The sequence below is a fragment of the Typopeltis vanoorti genome, chromosome 21 (assembly GCF_054136105.1).
Source record: "Typopeltis vanoorti isolate ZY-2024b chromosome 21, IOZ_Tvanoo_1.0, whole genome shotgun sequence".
NCBI classification, from domain to species: domain Eukaryota; kingdom Metazoa; phylum Arthropoda; class Arachnida; order Uropygi; family Thelyphonidae; genus Typopeltis; species Typopeltis vanoorti.
The window spans coordinates 4,333,155-4,355,518 of record NC_143569.1 but is presented as its reverse complement, the minus strand read 5'-3'; the positions used below and the strand labels follow the sequence as shown (position 1 = coordinate 4,355,518).

Sequence of the window (22,364 nt, the reverse complement as noted above, 5' to 3'; positions counted from 1 at the left end):
TCAATAATCGAAATTGTCACACTATAAAAGGCGCTTAGCTACGAATTTTTCAAGGGCTCTAAAAACTTAACTATGATGCTGAGCACAAAGTCCGTCGTACTTCAAATGGTGTACGGAGGTCATAGAAAGAAGAGTTTTTTTACAACAGGTAAACTCCACATTTAATTTTTTAAGGCAAATTAGAAACTCTGCTTAAATTTTCCATAAATCACATCCTGGACGTCGTTCCAAAAGAGTACATCTTGTATATGAAAAATGGTTCTTCTTAGCTATAAAAATACCAAACTAGCACCTGACTTTGAAGATTGATGGTAAGGAAAAGTATTCTAGTTGCTACATCATTTTTTTAGTCCTGTGTTTCTCTCCTGGTCTTGATGATTTATATTTTATTATGAAATCCTTCAAACTGAATTCTTCTTTAAGAATCTTTCAGTAGCGGATAAGATTTAATTAAAATCAAACGGCGTTTTTGCATTTAATATGCCTGATTTCAAAATCTTGATGTTTCACGTAGTTTAAAAATGAAAAACTAATTCTCATTTAGCTAAACGATGTTAAAAAAAAATAATTATTTGTGTTTTCTCAGTGATATTGAGTTTAATAAACGTATTGAATTAAACGAAGAGGGAAATATTTTTAATTATATTACCTACATTTAGTCCAGACGGATTTTTTCCCCATTTTAACTGAACGATCACTGCTTTTCTAATTCTTCAGATATTTGTATTTTGTAAACAGTTACACAAGTAAACAACAATCAAAAGTAATTTGTTTTCAGGTAACACTTGTCAATTAGCCAATTGTTTTTACGTAACTAATTGATAACATCAAGACAATCATTCTTCGATAAATGACTAACAGATGCTCCAAATTTCTTAAACTCTTCCTGAGAATTCTCCGTTTAGAACAAGATCGCAAAGGGTTGTTTCGACATTGCATTACAGAAAAACATTACCACTTATATACTGTACGCATATAAATTATATATTTTTTCTTACTTTCGGTTGAAACGAGAATAAATAAGTATTGAATTGGAAGACGCTGAAAATTCAGGAAATGCTACAACATCTTAGACAGCAAGGAAATAAAAAGGAACATCGGAGCTTTTCCGAATTTACAGAAGACACTATAAATTATAAATCATTCCAAGACAGCTGGACTTTTATTGGACCTGCCAGCTTCTCTTGTTTTATTGCACCATTGGCATGTCGACGAATCTGATATAAGACAACCTTACTACGGTCATAAATATCGCAACGACTTTATAAATGCCAAGTTACACTTGTTAGGGAGAATCCTCTTCTTCCAATGAAGTGATTGATGAAAAGCCGAATGGCTACACTTGGTCGAAACATTGTGCACATTCAAACTAATATATTTAGTTTTGTTTTCATAGTTCTTATAGAACTATATTACACAAATATTGAATAATTTAAGAATATATGTGGCGAAAATAACGGTATAGAAATACAGATGGCGGCACTACTTTGAACGGAGAATTCGTGAACTCTGGTTTAATAGCAGACACTACTGTTTACAGAAAAATAATCAGCGAGTGTGTTATGTGTTGTACATTACGTATTATTATATACAGGCAAAGAACATTTTGATTCCACGTTATGTAATTCATTTAAATTCAGTGCAACGAACTAATCACCATTTATAGTAAACACAAGCAAAAACATCTAAGAACATGAAAAAACAATACCAGAAACGCGAGCACTAAGAACCAAGCACATCTGGAGAGCGGAACACAAGAACACAGTACCATACGTACCTGCTCCACAAAACATCCTCTGCATCTTATTACTATGAAAATCTTATGAAACTTTCATGTCGCATAGGAAAATCTTATGCTACTTGTCCTCCGCTTGCTTGCTTTAATAAGTGAATGCGGTGCTTTGCATTTTATCAGATTTTTGTTGAGTATTCTCGACTCCAGGAGATGTTTGTATAGTAGTAATAATCATGTCGGTTTATTTTTATGCTTGATTTACATATGTAGTGTCATTTGTCGCATTTTTTCTTCTTTGTTACTTTGCGTCCGTTAATCAAATTCGATATTTGTGAAATTTGCCAAACAATGATAAATAACTTTTCGCATCACGGCGTTTTAACAGGTTATTGACGTCACCTCTTATGACGTCAGTAGCCTATCGCCTAGTCATGTGATTTCGATTAACGATGGTATTCAGAAAACAGGCTATTGTTGCACAGCAACAGTACGTAAGTGACGTGCCTCGAGTGCTCGATGCACCGCCGTTTGGTACACTATTACCTATCATGCGCATAATTTTTATTTTCATCGAAGTTGATTCGGTTTATATTTTTTTGTACTCTTTTGTTAGTTTCTTGAAATTAATTTTTAATAATATTTCTATTGTGTTCTTGTGTTTATTGTTGCAGTATATTTTAGTGGATTTTTCTTTTTCCTGGAGTTTGTGTGTGCGTGTTATACAGGAAATGCAGGTTATCTTTTAAGATGAATCTGGTGTTGTGTGTTGGTGTGGCGAGCAGGATGCGCATTTTTTTTAATTTTTTTTTTTATAGCGACTGGGTTAGTATGATTTTTTGAGGTAGCGCATGTTAAGCCTTTCCCGGAGTAATTTTCTCCACTCTCCTAGAACTTCCGTTCTGTATGAGATAAGAATAGATGGTTTGTTCATTATGTACATTCGAACAACTAAGCGATCTCTATCTTACACAACTGTCAGTTACGACATTCACAAAAGTAATTTACCGCCAATGCTGCAACACCAAGTATCAATTTATTTATTGACGGTGCAATCACGAAACACCGATACCAGGAATATAAGTCGATGTTCTTTGATATTAAAATATTTTGCAACTCAACAGATTGACGTTATGCTTCATTTATTCCGCTTCTCTCTGAGTTTATGAGTGTAATACGAGGTCTTAACACCCTTAGTGTACTATTATACCATTTAGGACAATTATCAAGAATATAAAATAGTCATCTCAAGATTTTTCCACAGTCTTCATCAATACAGTATGCGGTACCAAAACTGTTCCTACAACGAAAGTCTTTTACGCATTATCACATTAAATCCAGACCTTCGGAGATGTATGTAAACGAAATCTTTCGTGGACTACGAAAGATTTCAGATAACAGTAGTGATGCTAGTAGACAAATGACAATTGACTTTCAGTTGCCATTTTCAAAGATAAACCGAAACAAGATTTATTTATCTGTCAATAAGTTATAAGGGAGAAGAACCGTCAAGGTCGACGATGAAAAAAATGATTAATTATATCTGCATTTTACTCTTCATTAAGGCTACTGTAATTAATTGTAACACTGTTTAAATAAGAAGTAAAATCCACTCACGTCGCTTGCTATCTCAATATTCTATATATATACACACTAAGGTTTTTTTTCCTGGAGGACCCCCTCCCCCCGAGTTCCGGGCTGGTAAGCCGGAGACAAAAAACGTGACATAAAACCGTTTAAAATTTCGGCTTATCTTTATATATATATATATATATATATATATATATATATATATATAGAGAGAGAGAGAGAGAGAGAGAGAGAGAGAGAGAGAGTAGTATATATATATTTATTTTTTATTTTTTTCTTCTCAAATTTTCGTGGTTGCGATTCTCTTATTAAATGAAATCACGAAACTCCGACACCAGGAATATAAGTCGAAGTTCTTTGATATTACAATATTTTGAAACCCAATAGACTGACGTTATTTTTATAATCAGTTTCTGATTATTATTTTGTATTTATTTATTTATTTTTTGATGGTGCTCAACTGTACGGAGTACCTGCACCTTTATTAACAGTGACAAATGGATGCGGTCCCGTTTTATTCCTATTTTCCTGCTAGCAAAGAATACAATACCGACACCTATCGTTTAAAACAAAACATCATCACTACATCTCAGACCAGATTCTCTGATCTCAGTATGCTTTGAGATCAGGGAATCTGGTCCCCAGAGAGAAAAGTTCATTTCTTCAGGTGAATAGTTTTCTTTTATCCAGAGTGGAAGAAAATACTATGAACTTTTGGATACTGTATGCTTCCACACACACACACACACAGCCCAGGAAAGTTGAGCGGCAAGTTAAGACATCCTCTGCTGAGGGCGGCACGCTGAAGGTCTTTTAGAAAATCACATAGCCTCTTGTCATTAAGTCACTTTGCCAGGGTTTTTTCTGCTGGAAAATCGGGAGGAAAAACCCTTTCACCACTTTATGAGACTGGCTAATTCACTTAAGCCCGGATAAAGGTTTTTCACGTCCTAGATGACATTCTAATCCAGATCTCTCCAGTCAAAGGGTTATCGGTCGGTGCATCCATGAACTAATAGTCGTGACTTATGCTATAATGTGTAGAACAGTATAAGCCAACAGAGACAAAAGACAGGCACTTCTATTAGATAGTTTGTTTCATAAATTGTTATTCGTATTTCATTGCTTCATGAAACAATAATTATATCGCCATGCTAGAATAAATACGTATATATTGCTACTGGACGTGTGATTCCATCTAAGACACTCTTTAAAGCAAATCAGAATTTCCACGACTTTGGTTTGAGTAAAGGTTGTTAAGTATATCATTTGGTATAATCTAAATGTTTATTGTAATGTGTAATACAAACTTATTTTATTAATTACTGTATTTCTTATCAATTAATGCCTTGTGATAAACGAGCCATCACTGATGAATGCTCACGGAAGACAAGATTAAACATCAACATAAAACCGGAAAGCGTTCATGAGCTCTACAAAATTTAAAGGAGATATTTTTATGATGCGAGTTTATTTATTTTTGTTTAAGAATAATTAACTGATAAATATGCAACTATTGCTTGAATTACAGCATATGCCTAATAAAGAAATTTAATAATTTTGAATGAATAACTCCGGACCACAGCAAGGATGCTAATTATTAAATAAACAATATGCTGATCATAAAAATGGATAAAATTAGCAAATATAAATAAAAGCATTTCGAGATATGATAAGTAACGCTATTCTAGATCAAGTGTATGCTGATTTGACGTTGCTGTTACTTTTAGCTCTGGTTCCTGATTAAAATAGGTGTGTTAAATTATTGGAGAAGAGTACGTGCTGTCACTTTAAGCCAGTTATTCTGACTTTTAATTGGACATGTCTATTTTATTGGTGTTGATGATCGATTATTTTCTTCTCAACCTTTTAGTTATTAAAACGCCGTTTTTTCCTTAAAAATATGCGTTTACGACGTCGGATCACACAACACTGATTTTAAATATAAAATTAGCAAATATAGAAAATGAGTTTGTTGAAATTGAGAGTGAAGAAAATGAACGAAGAGGAGAATATTCTCTGTTAATTGCATGCTATTGTCTGAGAGGTTTACCTGTTTTGCATAATGAAGCTAATAACAACGGCTAACAACAGATAATCTACATTCTATTCAAGTTTTTTTCCTCGTCTTAGACAGAATTCAAACCCAGGTGTTTTGGAGGCCAAATGTGCCAATGCGACTGTGCTCCATAAATTTAAATACAATCATATTTAAATAATACATAATCTGCTGAAAGTCCAACGGTTGTTTCCAGTTTCCGAATGTATTTAAATCCATCCGTGTGCCATATAGAAATGCATAAATTGAAATGTTTTGAATGTATTAAAAGAAGACCATAATTCCTTATCAATGGAGTTACGCCTCAAATGTATATAAATTTTCTTTTACTACAGCCGTTATAGCTAATGTCTAGTGGCCCACTAATCAATGCCGTATTAGAAGTTCTTTTAATCTTCTTCGATGAAATTTTGAGAAGCGTATTCCCCATATTTAAAATTGTTTCAAGTTAAAAAAGACGAGTATATGTACTAACTAGTAAATATGATTTAATGAAATTGTAGAAATGAAAAGCTTCTGATTCGTGGCTTATACTCTCCAATATCTCCTAAATATTAATAACTTTTCTTCCTAAAAAAGAGCTCAGTAACTAGATTCCCTACAAGAGCACATGCTGAAATATTTTGTTCGTTGAAGCGAACATTTGCGTGTGCTAGCTTCCCAAATCTGCCCTCTAGGGAAACAACCACTGGAATGAAGTGTGGTGCTAATCATTTTAGTTCTCTCAGCAATTGAATCGTCACTTCATTACCAATTCCTTCGTAAAGAATCTTCTCCTTTTGCAGAGTATACGAAACAAATATTGTGAATTAGACAAAATTGCTTAAGAGTGCGGAAATAGAGAGAAGATATAGTAAAGAACTCTTCAAAAGATCTTTGACGTATCTAATGATTTACTTCGATCGAAACGGAACATTTCAAAATGACGCCGCGAATAAATAAGAAGCTTTATATAGACATACACTCACAGAAGTGAAGTGTGGTAAATATTTAAATTACTTCGCAAATTTTACCTTCGTCGCTGGTCTGAAAACTTCAGAAAACCATCAAGGAAGCGTTAACTTCTTACAAAAATGAGTTTCCCAGAATAATTTCAGCTGTTTTAGTCTTTTAATAAATGTCCCCGGGAGAAGTTTTACGATATTACTAAGATTTTAAAAATCTGATACTGCTATTATTCTGCATGCATCCATCCTTAATAAGTTGTCGGGCACATAATCAATTGCTTGAGTCGATAGGGGAATATCTGGATGACGCCTGTCTTGCTCTAGGTTGTTATTCTTTAAACGCTATTCGACCTTCGAATTTAACGAAATAAAATTTCGATTTTTTAAACTAACTCTAAATAATGATAACCTGTCGATTATAAGTCAGTGAAATTTGGCCATAGAATAGGGATGGATCCACAACATCCTTTATTTTATGAAATTGTATATTTAATGAAATTTTGGTTTTGAAAGTGAGAATATTTTGATAAACAATTCTAAATAAAATTATTTGACTTAAATCATGACATTATTATATATCTTAACAGTACAATGTGAGCTATTCAAACCTCTCACTATTATCTTGAATGTACGCTGAACAGACATCCCTTGATTATTGAGTACTTCACACGTATACTGCCCATCATCTTGTGATCTCTGCACGTTAAAAATTACCATCGTGCCATTCGGGTAAACTTTGTGACGTTGGTTAAGTGGAAGGCGTCTCCCATCTGAAAGGGGGAAAAAATCAGATATTAGAACTACGGTTTAAAATAGGTTAGAAGTACACGTAAAATCAAAAGTCATTTAAAAATAGATTAGTATATATTTTTTCATTGTCAAACGAAGACAATGAATAATAAATAACGCACGTTTTAATTATTTATCGCCGTGTTTTAATTGAATTAGGAATTGAAATCATTTGTTATAAGACGGCACAAAATGTGTAAGCTTCTGTTATTTGTTTTGTTTGTCTGTCGTATGTTATTCTTCAACTCTGATCTGACATTTTTTTTTTTTTACATCCGGAAAAATTGTCACATTTCTCAGTTTTTATTTCAGGCATATCCTTGAGGAAGCAAAATATGGTAAAACATTTTGAACTGGTACAAATAATTCTAGCTGATGTAATTTAATTAAATGTCATAAAAATCTGTCAATTTTGATTTCATTCAACAAAACAATTATGTTTACAAATGCCAAATTAATGCCAAACAACTTTAATTAATGCCCTCCCTATATAAGAATACTGTCACGAATTGCTCCTTAAAACTATTACATTTTCGTTTTTATTTTATTTTTTATGTGCGTATAAATTATCTGCAATATGTTTTATAAAAACGAAAACAACGAGCGATATGGAGAACTCTTCTGATTTAGCCTTTGTAATACTTCAATTTTTTTCCTGACTGGCCGAATTTTAATGCAAACTGTTAAGCATTTCAATGAATATATGATAAACTGTATTTAAGAATCAGTGCAATATACGATTGCATTTGATCAATATTTTTACATTAGAATTAAATATTTAAAAATTAATATTAATAATGAACTTTAAACAAATTCATTGCATGACTCAAAATCAAACCGATCTATTTAATAATTGTCCTATTAATAAGGAAGACCTCTTCCTCTGGTATAGTACTAGTAATTCGTTCTAAGCACCTAACTACGTTTACATTTAATTTTATACCTTCGATAACATAAACATAACACTTTGTCTTATATTACATTCGTTACTATATTACTTTATGGATCATAGCCCCAACTATCTGCATTTGTTCTTCCATTATATTTTCTATTCGTTAGTGTTTCAAACATTTTCTTACTGTGTTACACAAAAACTGCATTGTCGCTCCCGATTCAATACTTGGAGCTAACTCTGGCATTGATTATTCGTTAACCTTTATTCAAAATAACTATTTGGTAATAATATGTTAAGGATGCCGGGGCGATTTCATTAATTCAGCCTAGCCATCGCAAATGTTCATGAGTCAAGCTTAATACAAGATCTTGTCAACTCCATGAATTCAACAAAATAAACGAAACAAATAATACGTATCAAAGCGTCACATAAGTGTTGGTGAGATCTGTATGAAACTTTTGAGGTATAAAGTATTGTGCAAATGAGAGAGAGAGACTTCTAGGCGTTTTTTTTTTGTTTATTACTTTGAGGGAGAATTGAAATAACACGCTGAAGAACTATGTTGTTACTGGAAAATTCCAAATAACAGGATTAATCGAAGTTATTCTTAAGCATAGGAACTCATTCTTCCAACTATCTTAAAGAGACATCCTTCTGCTTTGCGGTAGATTACCTCACTGGTTCACATTGAATGGAAACACTATTTTTTATATCAAAGTCGGTAAGCACACAATCATTGTTTCCAAAGTATATGTTTTCCGACAACTAATTAATATAACACTGTTTTTCTATCATATTTAAAAATATCCTAGAAATGATATATGAACTGTAGAAGTTATATGAATTATTAGAAGTGGCTATTGCTATAGCCCACTCCACAGAATTTTACACGTTGGGTAGATATACTTAAAAGAAACCAAAGTAATCGCTAGTCGTTACGTCTTGAAAAACATGAAGGGCATTGCCTCTTAAATTCCGAGAAAGAACGCACTGAAGGGAGGGGTTCATGATTTCTAAAGAATGGAGTAGAAACAATGATAAACAACTTAGTTGCAAAAACAAAGAAACATGCGGGAGCGTGTGTGTACTTTCACTTTTTAAGTTTTGAAATGCTTGTAGTAACCTGCAGTGCTAATGGCCAATCTTCAACCTGTGAAAGAAAAAATATCAAATTAGATCTCTACGATGTCGCGTCGAAGAAACTGTTCTATAAATGTCCATTTCGTTGCACTTGGATGTGGCAAATATCCAAGAGCTATGTAACTATCCATTTCCATTATTTCGAAATGCACTCAAGTAATTAACGATGTTAGAAAAGTTTACTAATATCGAGTGGGCTTTTACGAATTTCCTTGTGGTGGTAGAATACTTGTCAATGACTATCGAATGATAAACGTTTTACTACCTTTGTTATTCGACTATTAAGGTTAATTTCCACAGAAAAGTACCTCACCTAAGATCGCGAGTAACAGTTGGATAAACAGGCGATATCCTCGAAGGAAAAGAAGCTAAAAATTATTAAAACGGCTAGAAATATTGAAAAGATTATTTCATATTAATTGAAATGAAAGAAAATAATTTATTATCTGTTTAGTTGCTCTGTGTTTCCATGTTTTATTACACACGCCACCTTTTAGATACATACCTTTCTTCCACGTTATGCTGTGAAAAGGATAACCCCCGAAGGGACACTGGATTCCAAAACTCTCTCCTGCCAAAGCCGACTGATCACTGAGAGTGCGGATATACAGTTGTCCAAACACATTCAAGCGACGAGAGTGTGCTGCTCTTCCAACGTAATTAGTCGCAGTGCAGCTATATACACCACTGTCACGAACATCTACCGAAGAGAAGTTAGCGTAACTTCTTACGTCACCGTCTTCAGTATTATAACTACTAATAGACAGTCCTGGTCTGGTGGAGAGCTTCCATAGTCTGTCTAACATCCAGGTAACCTTCGGAGATGGACTACCATTAGCAATACACATGAAGGACACAAATGCTCCTGGGTGAACGGTTTTCTCGACAAACGCAAATTTTATTTCTGGATGAAGATCTGTAATACAAAGGGAAATTTAGAAGATACTTAAAACATTCAGCTGTCAACTTCTTAAATATCAAAAATACTAAAATGTTATTTGCTAATTACATGTCTTATGAAGAATAAAAATCCATCGTGAAGTAACGAAGAAAATAGTTAGTCACTTCATAGAAAAACCTGAATATCAATTATCAGGCGAAAAAATAATATATATATATATATATATATATACACACACACGAATACCCAACATGGAAATTGCTGTTCTGTTCCCATTAAGTTAGGTTTGTTCCTAAAAGAAACGAGCATATGCCTAATTTCATTTGTATTATCAACAGGCACCCCACATCAGATGGTCCAATAATTTTCTGAGAATCCGGTGGGAGTTTGTAATGCTAGGTTATCTGTGCGCAGTTCTTTTGAGGATAACTGATTGCAACAGGATCGTTCTCTTGCCAGGGATCATCGTATCTGATAAGCATGGCTATTTGTTTTCTTCTTTTATCACGAAGAAGAAACCCAACATAGTGGCATATTGGCTGCATCCCCAACTCCCTTGTGTATCAGTGACCAGACAGAGATAGATGGTTAATCAAGTAATTTTTGTTAATGCATTATTCGCGTCTCTGTTCTGCCAGTAATCTCAGCAATGTGGTAGAGCATTTATCCTCACTTAAGTATTCGATAAATAATTAAAGGGCTATAGCGGAGATTCAAATTTAATTCTCAATAACCACCACCACCACCTTATAATTTACATTTTTAACACGCTTCTGTCAGTGTAGTATGACTGAAATGATCGCAAATGAAGTGAGATGGAATGAATTAATGAAAGTAAACTAATGGCATCTTTATTTATTTATATTTTGTTTTTGAAGTGGGAAGAAATTATTTACAGAGTCATGTTAAATCAATTATTGCTTAATTTCAATTATTCTCGAGAATAACATTTCAAATGTTATTCTCGAGTTTTAAACACATCGCAATTCTATGGTTTATTAAGGCGATGATGTGTATTTTTAAAGACATATGAGATATTCCTGTGTAATCATCTACAAATCAATCCAAACGTTCTCGACTTTTTAATGTTTGCTTATATGAGAGATTTTTTTAAAAAAACATGTTTTCTATTGGTAGCACTCTTATTAATGAGGTAACAGTGAAAGAGTCGTGCCGCTGAATATTCTACATAGATATGCTTTGATGTAAAATGCAACATCTTTTTTATTACCATTTCGTTAATGTGATTACATTCAAATACGAGACGAGTGTTTATCGAGTAAATGTTGATAATGACATGCTGTGTAATGAAGGTTTTCAAAAAGTATGTTGTAAAGTTCATTGACATCGAAAACATTAAAAGCAGGGTAGAAAAGAAAAGAAAAAAAAATGTTAATCAGAAATATATCAGCTGATTACTCCTAGTATAGTGAACCATATGAGTTAGGACAGCGCAAACATTGAAGAGAGTATACGAAACCTAATTAAGGAGAAAGCGGAAAGCTCAATAACAGAATTTAATATTAGTTAGAATTTACTAATTATATTGCACTTTGAAGTGTTTCTTACTTAATGAGCTCTCCTATCACATAATTTGCAAATGAAAGTATATTATGCCAGCAACTAAGAAGCGGTGAGTATTTCAGATGGTAGAAAATAAATATATACTAAACCTGTTCAATAATTTCTGGAAGAATCATATTCCGCTTGGTGATTCTTGTCTGGCCTCTGACGTAGAAAAGTCGATTAACAATAATTAGTTGTATACATCTCATTAGCATATTACAAAAAGCATATTTATTTCAGGCGTGTTGTTTGTACTGTACTTTTTAAATCGATGTTTTGACGTACAACATGGAAGCTCTTGCTCGCAGTATTGAGGGTCACACAAATTATTCTGAATGTTTATTATTCATATAAGAAGTTGGAATAATAAACGTTTTTTTTATTTCCCAATCGAATAACTGTTTATTGGAGTCCTGAAGTAGCTTATAAAGTGCATTTTGGATCTACAGAGCAGGATACCTGAAAAATTTTGCCATTAGCACATTCACGAACTCTTCTCGATACACTTTGGTTGGGAAGACCTTGGTTCGAATTCCATCTAAAATGTGAGCCTTTTTAATGGTTTTTCAATGGAAGTCAAGTAAGCTTATTTCATAGAGGTGGTGGTGTTTTCTTTCTAGAAACTCGGGATTTTTATCCCGTACAATAGATGAACTGGACAGATTACATCACATACACTTTAGAGACATAATACATGGGACTTTCAGCCTGAATGGCTTCAGTCATAATTCCAAACTACAGTAACTCCTAATAAACATTTATAATCTTTTAGGGGAACGATTGTTATAAATGTTTGCGATCAAAAATTATCAAACATTGTTGACCTAGTTGAATGAAGAGAAAACTTACCATTTTCCCAAAACAACAGGCTGGGAGGGATTCGAATTCCCTACGTGGGCATGAATGTTTATGAATGGTTTTGGGTGGTAGGTGAATGTTATCGACCGGCTTACTGGAAGCGTGACAGAGCTTGAAAAAGTTCACTATTTAGTCTCTAGAGAAGAAGGGTTTCCTGAATTTCTTACATTCAGTCCATCCACAGTACAGTTACTCAGTGTGTTATAGGGTTGCAGTCCTCATGGAAGGGATTCACACTGCAATTATTTTAAGGCAAACAGCTATTCCTGCAACCAAAGAAACTGTAGGTATGTAATAATCTGGTCCAAGATTAGAATGAAGAAATTGAGATAGTAGCTGTTGACAGGATCTAAGGTACTTTTATCATAGAAGTGAGAAACCGGTGTACCGAAGGGGATTAGATAGAAGGATGACAGCACTGAGAGGGAGAAGATAAGATACTAAAGCGGGCTTTAGAGTGACAGAGGACGGAAAACAAACGATATTTAAAACGGACTAAAGTACCTTTAGTTAATTAGTGTGCCTGAATGAAGTGCTAAACTTAACTTCGTGTAGTTCTCATTGAATATCTGCTTCTCTGATAAATATACACAGTAGTATATTAGTGCTAATACTGTGACATTTTAAAAATAGAATACTGCATTAGTTCAAAGCAGTTATAATGTATAGTGATTAGCTAAACTTATGGGACAACGAGGAATTCAAATTTGTATATCTGCCATATTGATTGATTTTGTATAATGTATGTATTTATTGATTTCAATATACACTGTTGTAAATAACAACATGTATTTGGTTTCGTTTCTCCACCGCTCTCGAAAAGAATTTGCGGAACGAAAATAATTCAAAAAAGAAAAATGCTCAAACTGATGTCCTAAAACTAATATTTTACTAGATAAGCATTATATTAGATACTACTGCTGATGTAATACTGTATCATTAATGTTTATTTCATGCACACGCAATTAAAGAGTAGGTAGAGGATCCTCTACAGACAGGAATGGTGTTGTCTTATCATCATTACACCCATGTACACTAACTATACCCTTGATTCCAACGATAACAATACGATTTTATTTTGATAGTTATAAAATTGCATTCTCTACAAGAGAATACAAATTTTTTGAATCTCAGATATTCTGAAAACTCAGTTGCAGGTCTGAATGTCAAATTTTAAGTCAACTATGTAAGAATGTTTACATACTAAAGTAAGCAATGTTTATTGATAAGCAGTACACACCTCCCGTAATTAGCCGTGATGACGCTTGTGCAGACTGCAAATCTCGGTAGACAAAACATTGATACACTCCTGCATCTTGTCGCTTCACTTGACGTATATGCAGAACTGTAGGCGTCGGGAAGCTCAATCTTGAACTAGGTGATAAAAAATGCATATCTTTCTTCCAAGCGAGAGACCCTATATGACCTCCGCTGACCGAGCAGTTGAAAGTAGCAGATCTCCCAACCTCTGTGCGAACCTCACTAGGAGTGATTGTGATGTTCAGAAGCTCTGTAACATAAATAAAATACTACACATTTTACTAGCCAACAAAGCTGTACATATACATACAATGAACTTTTCAGGAAACATGCGCATATTGGTGACAGGGCGATAATTATGTACAGGCGCACGAGGCTCTAGCTGGGGACCGCGAAAAATTAGGGCCAATTTAAGGGCCCCAAAATTAGGAGGCGGTCCCGGGGCACTAGCGCTTCGACCTCGCCAGCCTCGGGAAAATTTTCAGTACGGTCCTGATTGTAGACTGGTTATACAAGAAATCTTTAGAAAGTAAATTCAACTTGTTGAGTACGAATCCTGTATTTTATCAATATTCATGTCACACAATACGTCGAGCTATACATTATTAAATATCTAGATTAAATATAGATATCTATCAATAAATATATTAACGCACGCATTGCTAAAGCAACTATTGATCTTGAGAGGTTACAGCCATTTTGGAAGGACAATAAAATACAGCTAGTTACAAGACTATCTCATGGATAGCCTTGTTAACTTTGTCCAACTCTCACATCTGTATAATAAGACATTGCTAAACGAAGATGAGGAAAATACTATTTGGCCTTCTAAATTAAGTGCTACAGTAAACTTTTGAAGATACTATAAACTGCACACTTACCAAATAAAGAGATTAGAAGGAAAATCCGTTCCATTGCCAGGATACAAGAAAATATCACGAAAAAATCGGAAACAGCTACGATAGCGACCTAGAATCACCTGGATAGATAATCTTAGAATACAATAATATCGGGATTACTATTTTTTTCATACGTAATTCACATTAATGATTATTTTATATATATTCTGTTTTTACTGTCTCTTCGCCCACTTTTATCTCATGGAACTAAACATTTTAATTTAATTTAAAATTAAAAAAAAAATTCCTTTGAGAATAGTCATTAAAGAATCCTTCCATAACTGAATGCGATAGAAGAGTTGCTTCCTGTTTACACCCTCAAGTGTTTTTTTTTTTTTTTATCCCGGAAGAAACCAGAGGGTGATAACCACACGAAACCATGGCTCATCATGATCATAACAGCGCCACTGCAGTGATAGCCGGAAGTATGTTTCTGTGTCATTTCTTAGTCCCTAGAAGCCAGTAGAACAAATATTGAATGCTGCAGCCTATTTAAACATATTTGTCAAGTAACTACATCCCTTCATGTTTATTTTTACCCCTGAGCATGAACACTTGCAACAGAATATATCATCTTAACATGTGTAGTCCTGGAATGGTTGACAGGAACAGACAGTAGCTTCATCTTATAGATTATCGCTTTCCAGTCACTGGTTACTGGCTATCTGCACTATGGATGATCTAGGGAAATGGCAAAATTGTGTTCATAAGGGAATAGGGAAGGATACCATCAGCAAGCGTGATGGAACTGCAGGAATTCCGTTTATCTTCGTGAAATGTTTCCAGAACATCGTGGAGTGGATGTCTGTCGTACCAAATGAGTTTTCCTTAACTGTTTTGCCTAGTTGGTCAACAAATTATTGTTGGCGAACCAGGTGGATATGGTTACCTAAGTGGACAGCACTGTCGCTCTCTAACTAATAGGTGTGAATTTGAATCCCAGCATGAATGCTTGTGAATGTTTTCTTAGGTGGTAAATGAATTTCATCGCCAAGTGCGAGAACACTTCATCGCATACCACAGGCCTGATATAGCTTCAACTCGAGTGTTTCTAGAGGAGGATTTTAGGACTACGCAAAAATAAATATAAAACGATAAAATATCAAACCTTTGCCCACTACAGTACAAAGGTAATATAAGTTTACAACTTTTCGTGGGTGGATGTCCCCTAAAACATATAAGTTTTCAATAAAATGAAACGTGTACATAACAGCTAACGAATTCTGTATACACCAATCGTTGGACTTGAAACTCAGCACATGATTGCTAGATCATTCAAAGCGATATTCAGGAGCATGGTTTCTTCTGTTAATATATTGCTAGCCATAAATAAGAAGGGGGGTTTAAAAATTCATAACATTTTATTACTGAAAACAGCACCAAAGTAATGCACTATGCGTAGATATTCATGATATGCAACGAAACCTAATAGGATATTACATCCACTACTGTCTATGTATCTGCTAGAATTAGGTTCCCAAAGTGGGCGGTACCGCCCCCCAGTGGGCGCTGAAGCCTTCTAGGGGGGGGGTATAGTGGGATCAGAAGCATTTGGGGGCGTTAAGGCAGTCTAGGGGTCGGTGGCTCTTTATAGAAGAAATTAATAATATATATTTAAAAATTAATTATTTTCGTGATTTTTCGATTAGATAATCATTTAAAATTTAAATATTACATTTTAATTCATCTTATACCCGTCTTACACGATCAATGGGGGGCGTTGCAAAATAATGGGGGGGGGCGTTACAAAATTTATGTCTTGCAAAGTGGGCAGTGGCCCGAAAAAGTTTGGAAACCTATGTGCTAGATCATTATGGCTGCAGATACTTGCAATCACAAGGTATTTCATTTATATTTATTCATTAAATGAAGTATGCTATTTATTTTCCCTCGTAAGGAAAAATCTTTATTTTATATTTTTCCTAGTTTAGAGCAACATAAGTTTCGTTTATGTTTACTTGGTAATAAATTTCGTCTAAAATTACGAATTATTTCTCGTCGTAGAAGGGGTGACTCAGGTCTTGATACAATGTGCGTGTACCTGTGGCTGTTCACTTCCGCGAAGCAATATTTCTTTGTTATTTCGGTATTGTCTTGGAAAGGCTGATCTATTTATCAGAGATAAATAAATAATCTCTGACAGCTGTTACCATCAGTGAGTTGGAAGAGAAAAACCTTTCGCACTCCAGAAATAACAACACGTGAAGCCAGAAACATCTAGAAGCTTAACGTATAAATCATTTTCTTAGGAAAGTGTGAAGATTTATTATAGCAAAAATACGGGATAATACCTGTAGCGGCATACACATATTCAAGGATCTACGGTATTTCAATCAGCTACATAAGATTATTTGTTATGGCATTTATATATTTTACGGAATATTATATATCGTATTTCATATATATTGGAAAAGTGTTAACTTTTGTTATATAAGTTTATATTTTCCAAATCTGTTGCATTGAGATGTTATAACAAACGATGGATTTTATAACGTCTAGATCTATTGGCAAAACAGCAATATGTTCCCAACTCTACCTTCCCCTCGCACCCAAAAAGTTGAATACTGAAAGTTCATTTAATGAGGAGTCCTTCAGAAATTGCTATTTTGATGAGTGATTTATTTTTTCTCTTACGGTAAATATAAAAAAAATATATACTTAATATATATAACTGTGATTTATAATTTTAATATATATTAACCCTTTTTGATTGTAATGATGACTATTTCATTATTTTCGTTAAAATGAATTATTTCCATCATTTTCTTCAGTTGTGAATTTCTACATGGTTATTATTTAATTATCTTCATGAAAGTAGTTGCCAAGTTTTCTTCTATTCGCCATTTTGAGTCGTCTGTAACAGTATTCTCCCCGTGGTAACATAGAACTATCGTTATGGGTCACCATCGGAAAGAAAGAAAGAAATTATTTCTTACACTGTACAGTAGGTATATTTGTCACATGTTTTTTTGTTTGCTTTTGTAGTTCCAAAGGATATGGATAATGCTGATTATCCTAAACTTGAGTACAGTATATGGCATTATATATTTATTCATAAACTAACCATTCCCTATCTGAAAATTTCCGATGGTAATGAGGGTGTGCTGAAAAGTTGTGATAATCACCATGAAGGAATTTAACTAGAACAATGCAACTTACATATTATCTACATAATTTCACAAAGTGTTATACACTTGTTACAACGCTGCTGCATCATTTGCAATCCTCTGAGAAAAAGTCTTTCCCTTGTTGCACAAACCAGCCCTGAGCTGCAGATATGACTTCTGCACGCCTCTGCTCAGTTTCCCACAGTGTTTTTCCTTCAGTACCTCCATCAATTCTTTCAGAGCTGTTGAATAAATAAATTGCTGTTGTAACAGTTCACATTTTTGAGGCACTTGGTAAGATTACACTATCCATATCCGGAAAGACAATGGTAAGAACCCTCCCTGCTGACTTTTGGGTTCGGAACTTCTTTGGCCGTGGAGAACCTTTGTGTCTTCACTCCACTGACTGTTATTTGGTCTCTGGGTCATAGTGATGAAGTCATGTTTCATTAATACTATCACAATACGAGCCAAATAATTTGCGCCTGATTTCTAAAAGTGACTCCAAATCCCTTTAGATGACAGCACACGTTCTCCCTTTTGGTAGGCATTCAAACATCTGACAGCTTCTGCATATCCAGATGCTGGTGGGTAATGATCCCAACTCGTTCCCTGGATATCCCCAGAGACTCTATGCAATGCTTTTGGCTAGTAGTGGTATATCTTTAAGAACCATGGCATGCATTGCATCGATGTTTTCAAGTGTAATCGCTGTGGAAGGTCTTCCTGACCCGGGGAGCATTTGTTGTCTCAGGATGCCCGGTTATAAACTTGGATACCCATCTGGCAACTGTTCGATATATACTGGGACACATGCCCACAAAGTCTCACAAACGTTTGGTGAATATCAATTGCAGACTTTTCTTGGTGCACGAAGAACTTGATGACGGCTTGCACCTCTATTTCTTCGAATTTCTTCTTCAAACCTCTGATGTGTCTTCTTATATATATCCTAAAGAAAAGGGACGACTTCTGACAATCTAATGAAACATGGGGGGTTAGAGAGTTTTAAATATGTTCTTGTGGTTATATCAGTTGCTTTAATATAATTTTTGTTATAGGTGTCAGAACTTTTCATTCCCCTCCTAGTATATGATGTTTTTAAGATAAGCATTCAAGTAAAGCGAATAATTTGTAGCGGCAACAACACAACAGAGGTTCCTTCAGCACAAAACGTTTTATGCCCGAAGCTATTTGCTGATTCCGAAGGATCTAACGTTCCCTTAGCATCATCAATAAGACTAAATGAAGATTTCTATGAATTCCTAGCCATCGTGAGAAAATTGAAATATCTCCTTGGAGGTTAAAATACATTGAAAATGATTCTTTTAATCTCATATTGTTTCGTCCTTAGAATTAATCATAAAACAAATATTACAGGGAAAGAAGTATACCGAAGTTTGATAACAGCTAAATTCACTAAAAGAAAGTGTCAATTCAATTATTTTCGTAATACGTTAAAAAAGAATTGCTGCTTCACAGAGTATTTTTAAACAGAAGTTGTTTCTTGCTTCAATCTCGGGAATCTATTGAAGGAATAGCGATATGCTGAATTCTTTTGATGCTATTAATGCGCTATATATTTTGCAATCTCTGATATTTTTAATATATGAACGAGAGGGAAAAATCTTTCATAATAGAAGCAATCTTATCTTTAATGTAACAAAGTATATTTAAAGATATAGACTAAATGAAATGCAGTTTCATTCAGTCTATACCTTTATAAAAATTAATTTTTATATCCCGTTTTACTTTGATGTGCTTATGATAGCTTGTAAAAATAGATCGAACATTATCAGCATCTGTCACGTCCGATTGTTTTCACTAAGAACATTTCTCAAACTAGTTGTTTCAATAGCAGACTTAGTAGTTTACACAAAACTCTGAATAATGAATCAGTTCATAACTTGAATTCAATTGAACGGAATTTCATCAAACATCACTCGTAAATACAATACACTGTCATTGACCTTTTCGTGCGGTTGCTTCATAAATCTTGTACGAAGGATTGAATCAAATTCGATTATTTATTAAATATAATATGAAATAGCTCATTACCATTGTCGGATGACAGCGTTTTAAGAAAAAAAACTATCTCAAGTTCTAAAACGTAAATACAGAAAGCATTGCATGATAGATTCACATAAAATTTATATAAAGTTATTTTTACATGATTTAAATATGAAGACATGGCAAATACAGCTTTTTTTTTATTATTAATAAGCCATTATAACATGTGATAGAATTTTCAGAAAACTTCAAGAAAAACAGATCTTTCAGAGTCATTAATGTCATTTAAAACAATATTACCTTCCACGATTAGTTCATTGGTGGCTCTATCCTCTCCAATGTTATTACGGACAACGCAAACGTATTTGCCGCTGTCCGATCTCACAACGCTTTGGATAAAGAGAATGCCATCATTTGGTCTGACGCGAGGATCGTTTTCGGGTAAAATCAGAAGGCTATCTTGCATTTTGTACCATCTGTAGGTTGGCACTGGGAATCCCTGAGCGATGCACATTAGAGTTACTTGTTGCTTCTCGCTACTTATCCTTCGTCCACTTCTTCGCATGATTCTTGGAGGCTGTGAAACATCCGGAGCTATAAAAGCACCAAAATAAAGGATTACTGTTGTGAAAGACCTTCATGGCTCCTCAAATGTGATTAGTTCCTGGAAGGTGCATGAAAATTATTATAACACCTTAGAAATATTATAACATACACATTTTATGGCCAAAATATTATGAGAACCTTTTATTAAATGTAAACAAGTTATTGAAAAAGATTAAATTTGGCAGCAGAAAAACATTCTCTCTGTCATATTGAATAAATTGTCAAAAGATTGCCTTAACTTTGATTTCTATGTATGCATTAAACATAAATTAAAAATAAGTTTCAAAGAACGAAGACAATCAAATCTAATGAATTCATAGAAGCGTAATATTAGTGTATTCGTTTCTTGATGATTTATCTATTTAACGAACGGTTAGAATTTTTGCATTAATGAGGTCTATATTCCATTCAATCGCGGGTCAAGAGTTGAGGAGGAAAACGCTCTTCGAGTTCCAAGACTATGAATTCGAATCCCACTGCGGTTCTTTTTAGGTGGTAGAGGAATTTCGTCAGCGGTAGAAAACCAGCATTCTGTTTATTGTGGACCAGAAATGGCTTGAAAAAATCCGTTTCGTCTATAGGGAACTTCCAGATTAACGAACTCTTAGCTGCAGATGGGATAAACATTAAAACATACACGTAAATCGTAAAATTTCTCCCAGTATTATTAAAATAAAATACTTAAAAAATCATTTCTTATATATTTTTTACATGTTTGGGAAAAAAACATGATATGTTTTAATAAATGAAAAGGATATGGATATTTAATGTGTTATTTTAGATAAGTATTCCAATTTAAATTTTGTAGAAATGTTCCAGAACAAATTTTCTGGCAAGTGCTACGTCGGTGTTGCATTAATCAAAAGGCAAACCCTCCTGTTAAACCATATATGAAATGCATTTCGTAACAGCTGACGGACCAATAAATTTCTTAATAAAAATGTTAGTGAAAGACAACTCTAGGGATGAGAACCGTGCCTTTTACGTAACATAACGTCCATGCAATTCATTCAAGGGGGTGTCTGTTTACGAAAACCGATCGCTCATTGAAATCTCTATCGAGTTTCAAAAGAAACCACTGCGTGCGTACTTAACTCTAAAATAACGATGACTGTCCTTGTCGCTAAAATATCCTGTAAAACCTACAATCACTATTCTGTAAAAAACATTCAGATATTAGGCATAACGCCAAAATCGTTTTAAGTGATTTAAAATCCAAACAGTTAAAATATAAAAAGGCTGGCCACGTAACCGGGATGAGACAGTTAAAGTCTGGATTCTCAGAAAGAGGAAGAAATCCAGAAGAAGGCAGAGAATGATATGGGGAGATGAGATTATAGGAAAAGCAGAAACAAGAGATGTGGATGGCCTGTGAAAGAAGAGTAGGGAGGCCTTTGCCCAGCAGTATGAATCTATAGGCTTATATTTCATCATCTTACCCTGTCGCTTAGCATTTATGATACCAAAATGGAATATTTATGGCAAGCCATTTTATTCAATAGTATTAGAATTAGGCACGGCAGACTAAGTCCTGAGTCCGCAACTGTCGCGATGCTCAGAAAGCAGGAAAACAAACGGTAAATTTAATTGCAAGTTGATATACGCCAGCAATGAACAGACTTATAGCAATGGTATTTTATATAGCAATAAAACCTAACGAACGCAATCCTGTCTGCATACTCTTGGTGGCATAACACTCAGTGTAAGTTTCCTCTCAGGTTTTTCCTCTCCTCTCGGAAACTCAGATTTTCATCGTGCAAAAACATATCCCAGACTAAAAATCGAATTCGTAAGGGGAAAAAACAACAAAAAAACAAGAGCTTTCTCCTATTACACCTTCACCACTATACTTAACTTTCAGATGATACACTCGGGAAATATCCTACAGAATATCCTAATTAGCCAACGAGCCAAATAGGTTAATTACAACCTATTAGGAAAATGATCCAGTAACAGTCCCAAAATAATGATAAGATATAAAAACAGTTCTAGGAAGTAAGGTAAA

At 34.2% G+C, this 22,364-nt stretch overlaps 1 protein-coding gene across 1 annotated transcript in view; it reads right to left on the bottom strand.

Moving 5' to 3' along the window:
- LOC150094600 (cell adhesion molecule Dscam1-like) overlaps positions 1-22,364 on the bottom strand; it is a 229,002-nt gene that overhangs the window by 88,469 nt on the left and 118,169 nt on the right. The window contains exons 4-7 of the mRNA XM_090411601.1: positions 20,054-20,347; positions 13,718-13,987; positions 9,658-10,068; positions 6,937-7,098 (exon numbers count right to left, since the gene is read on the bottom strand). Of these exons, the coding sequence (XP_090267727.1) occupies positions 6,937-7,098; positions 9,658-10,068; positions 13,718-13,987; positions 20,054-20,347 (1,137 nt within the window). The remainder of the gene's footprint in view (positions 1-6,936; positions 7,099-9,657; positions 10,069-13,717; positions 13,988-20,053; positions 20,348-22,364) is intronic.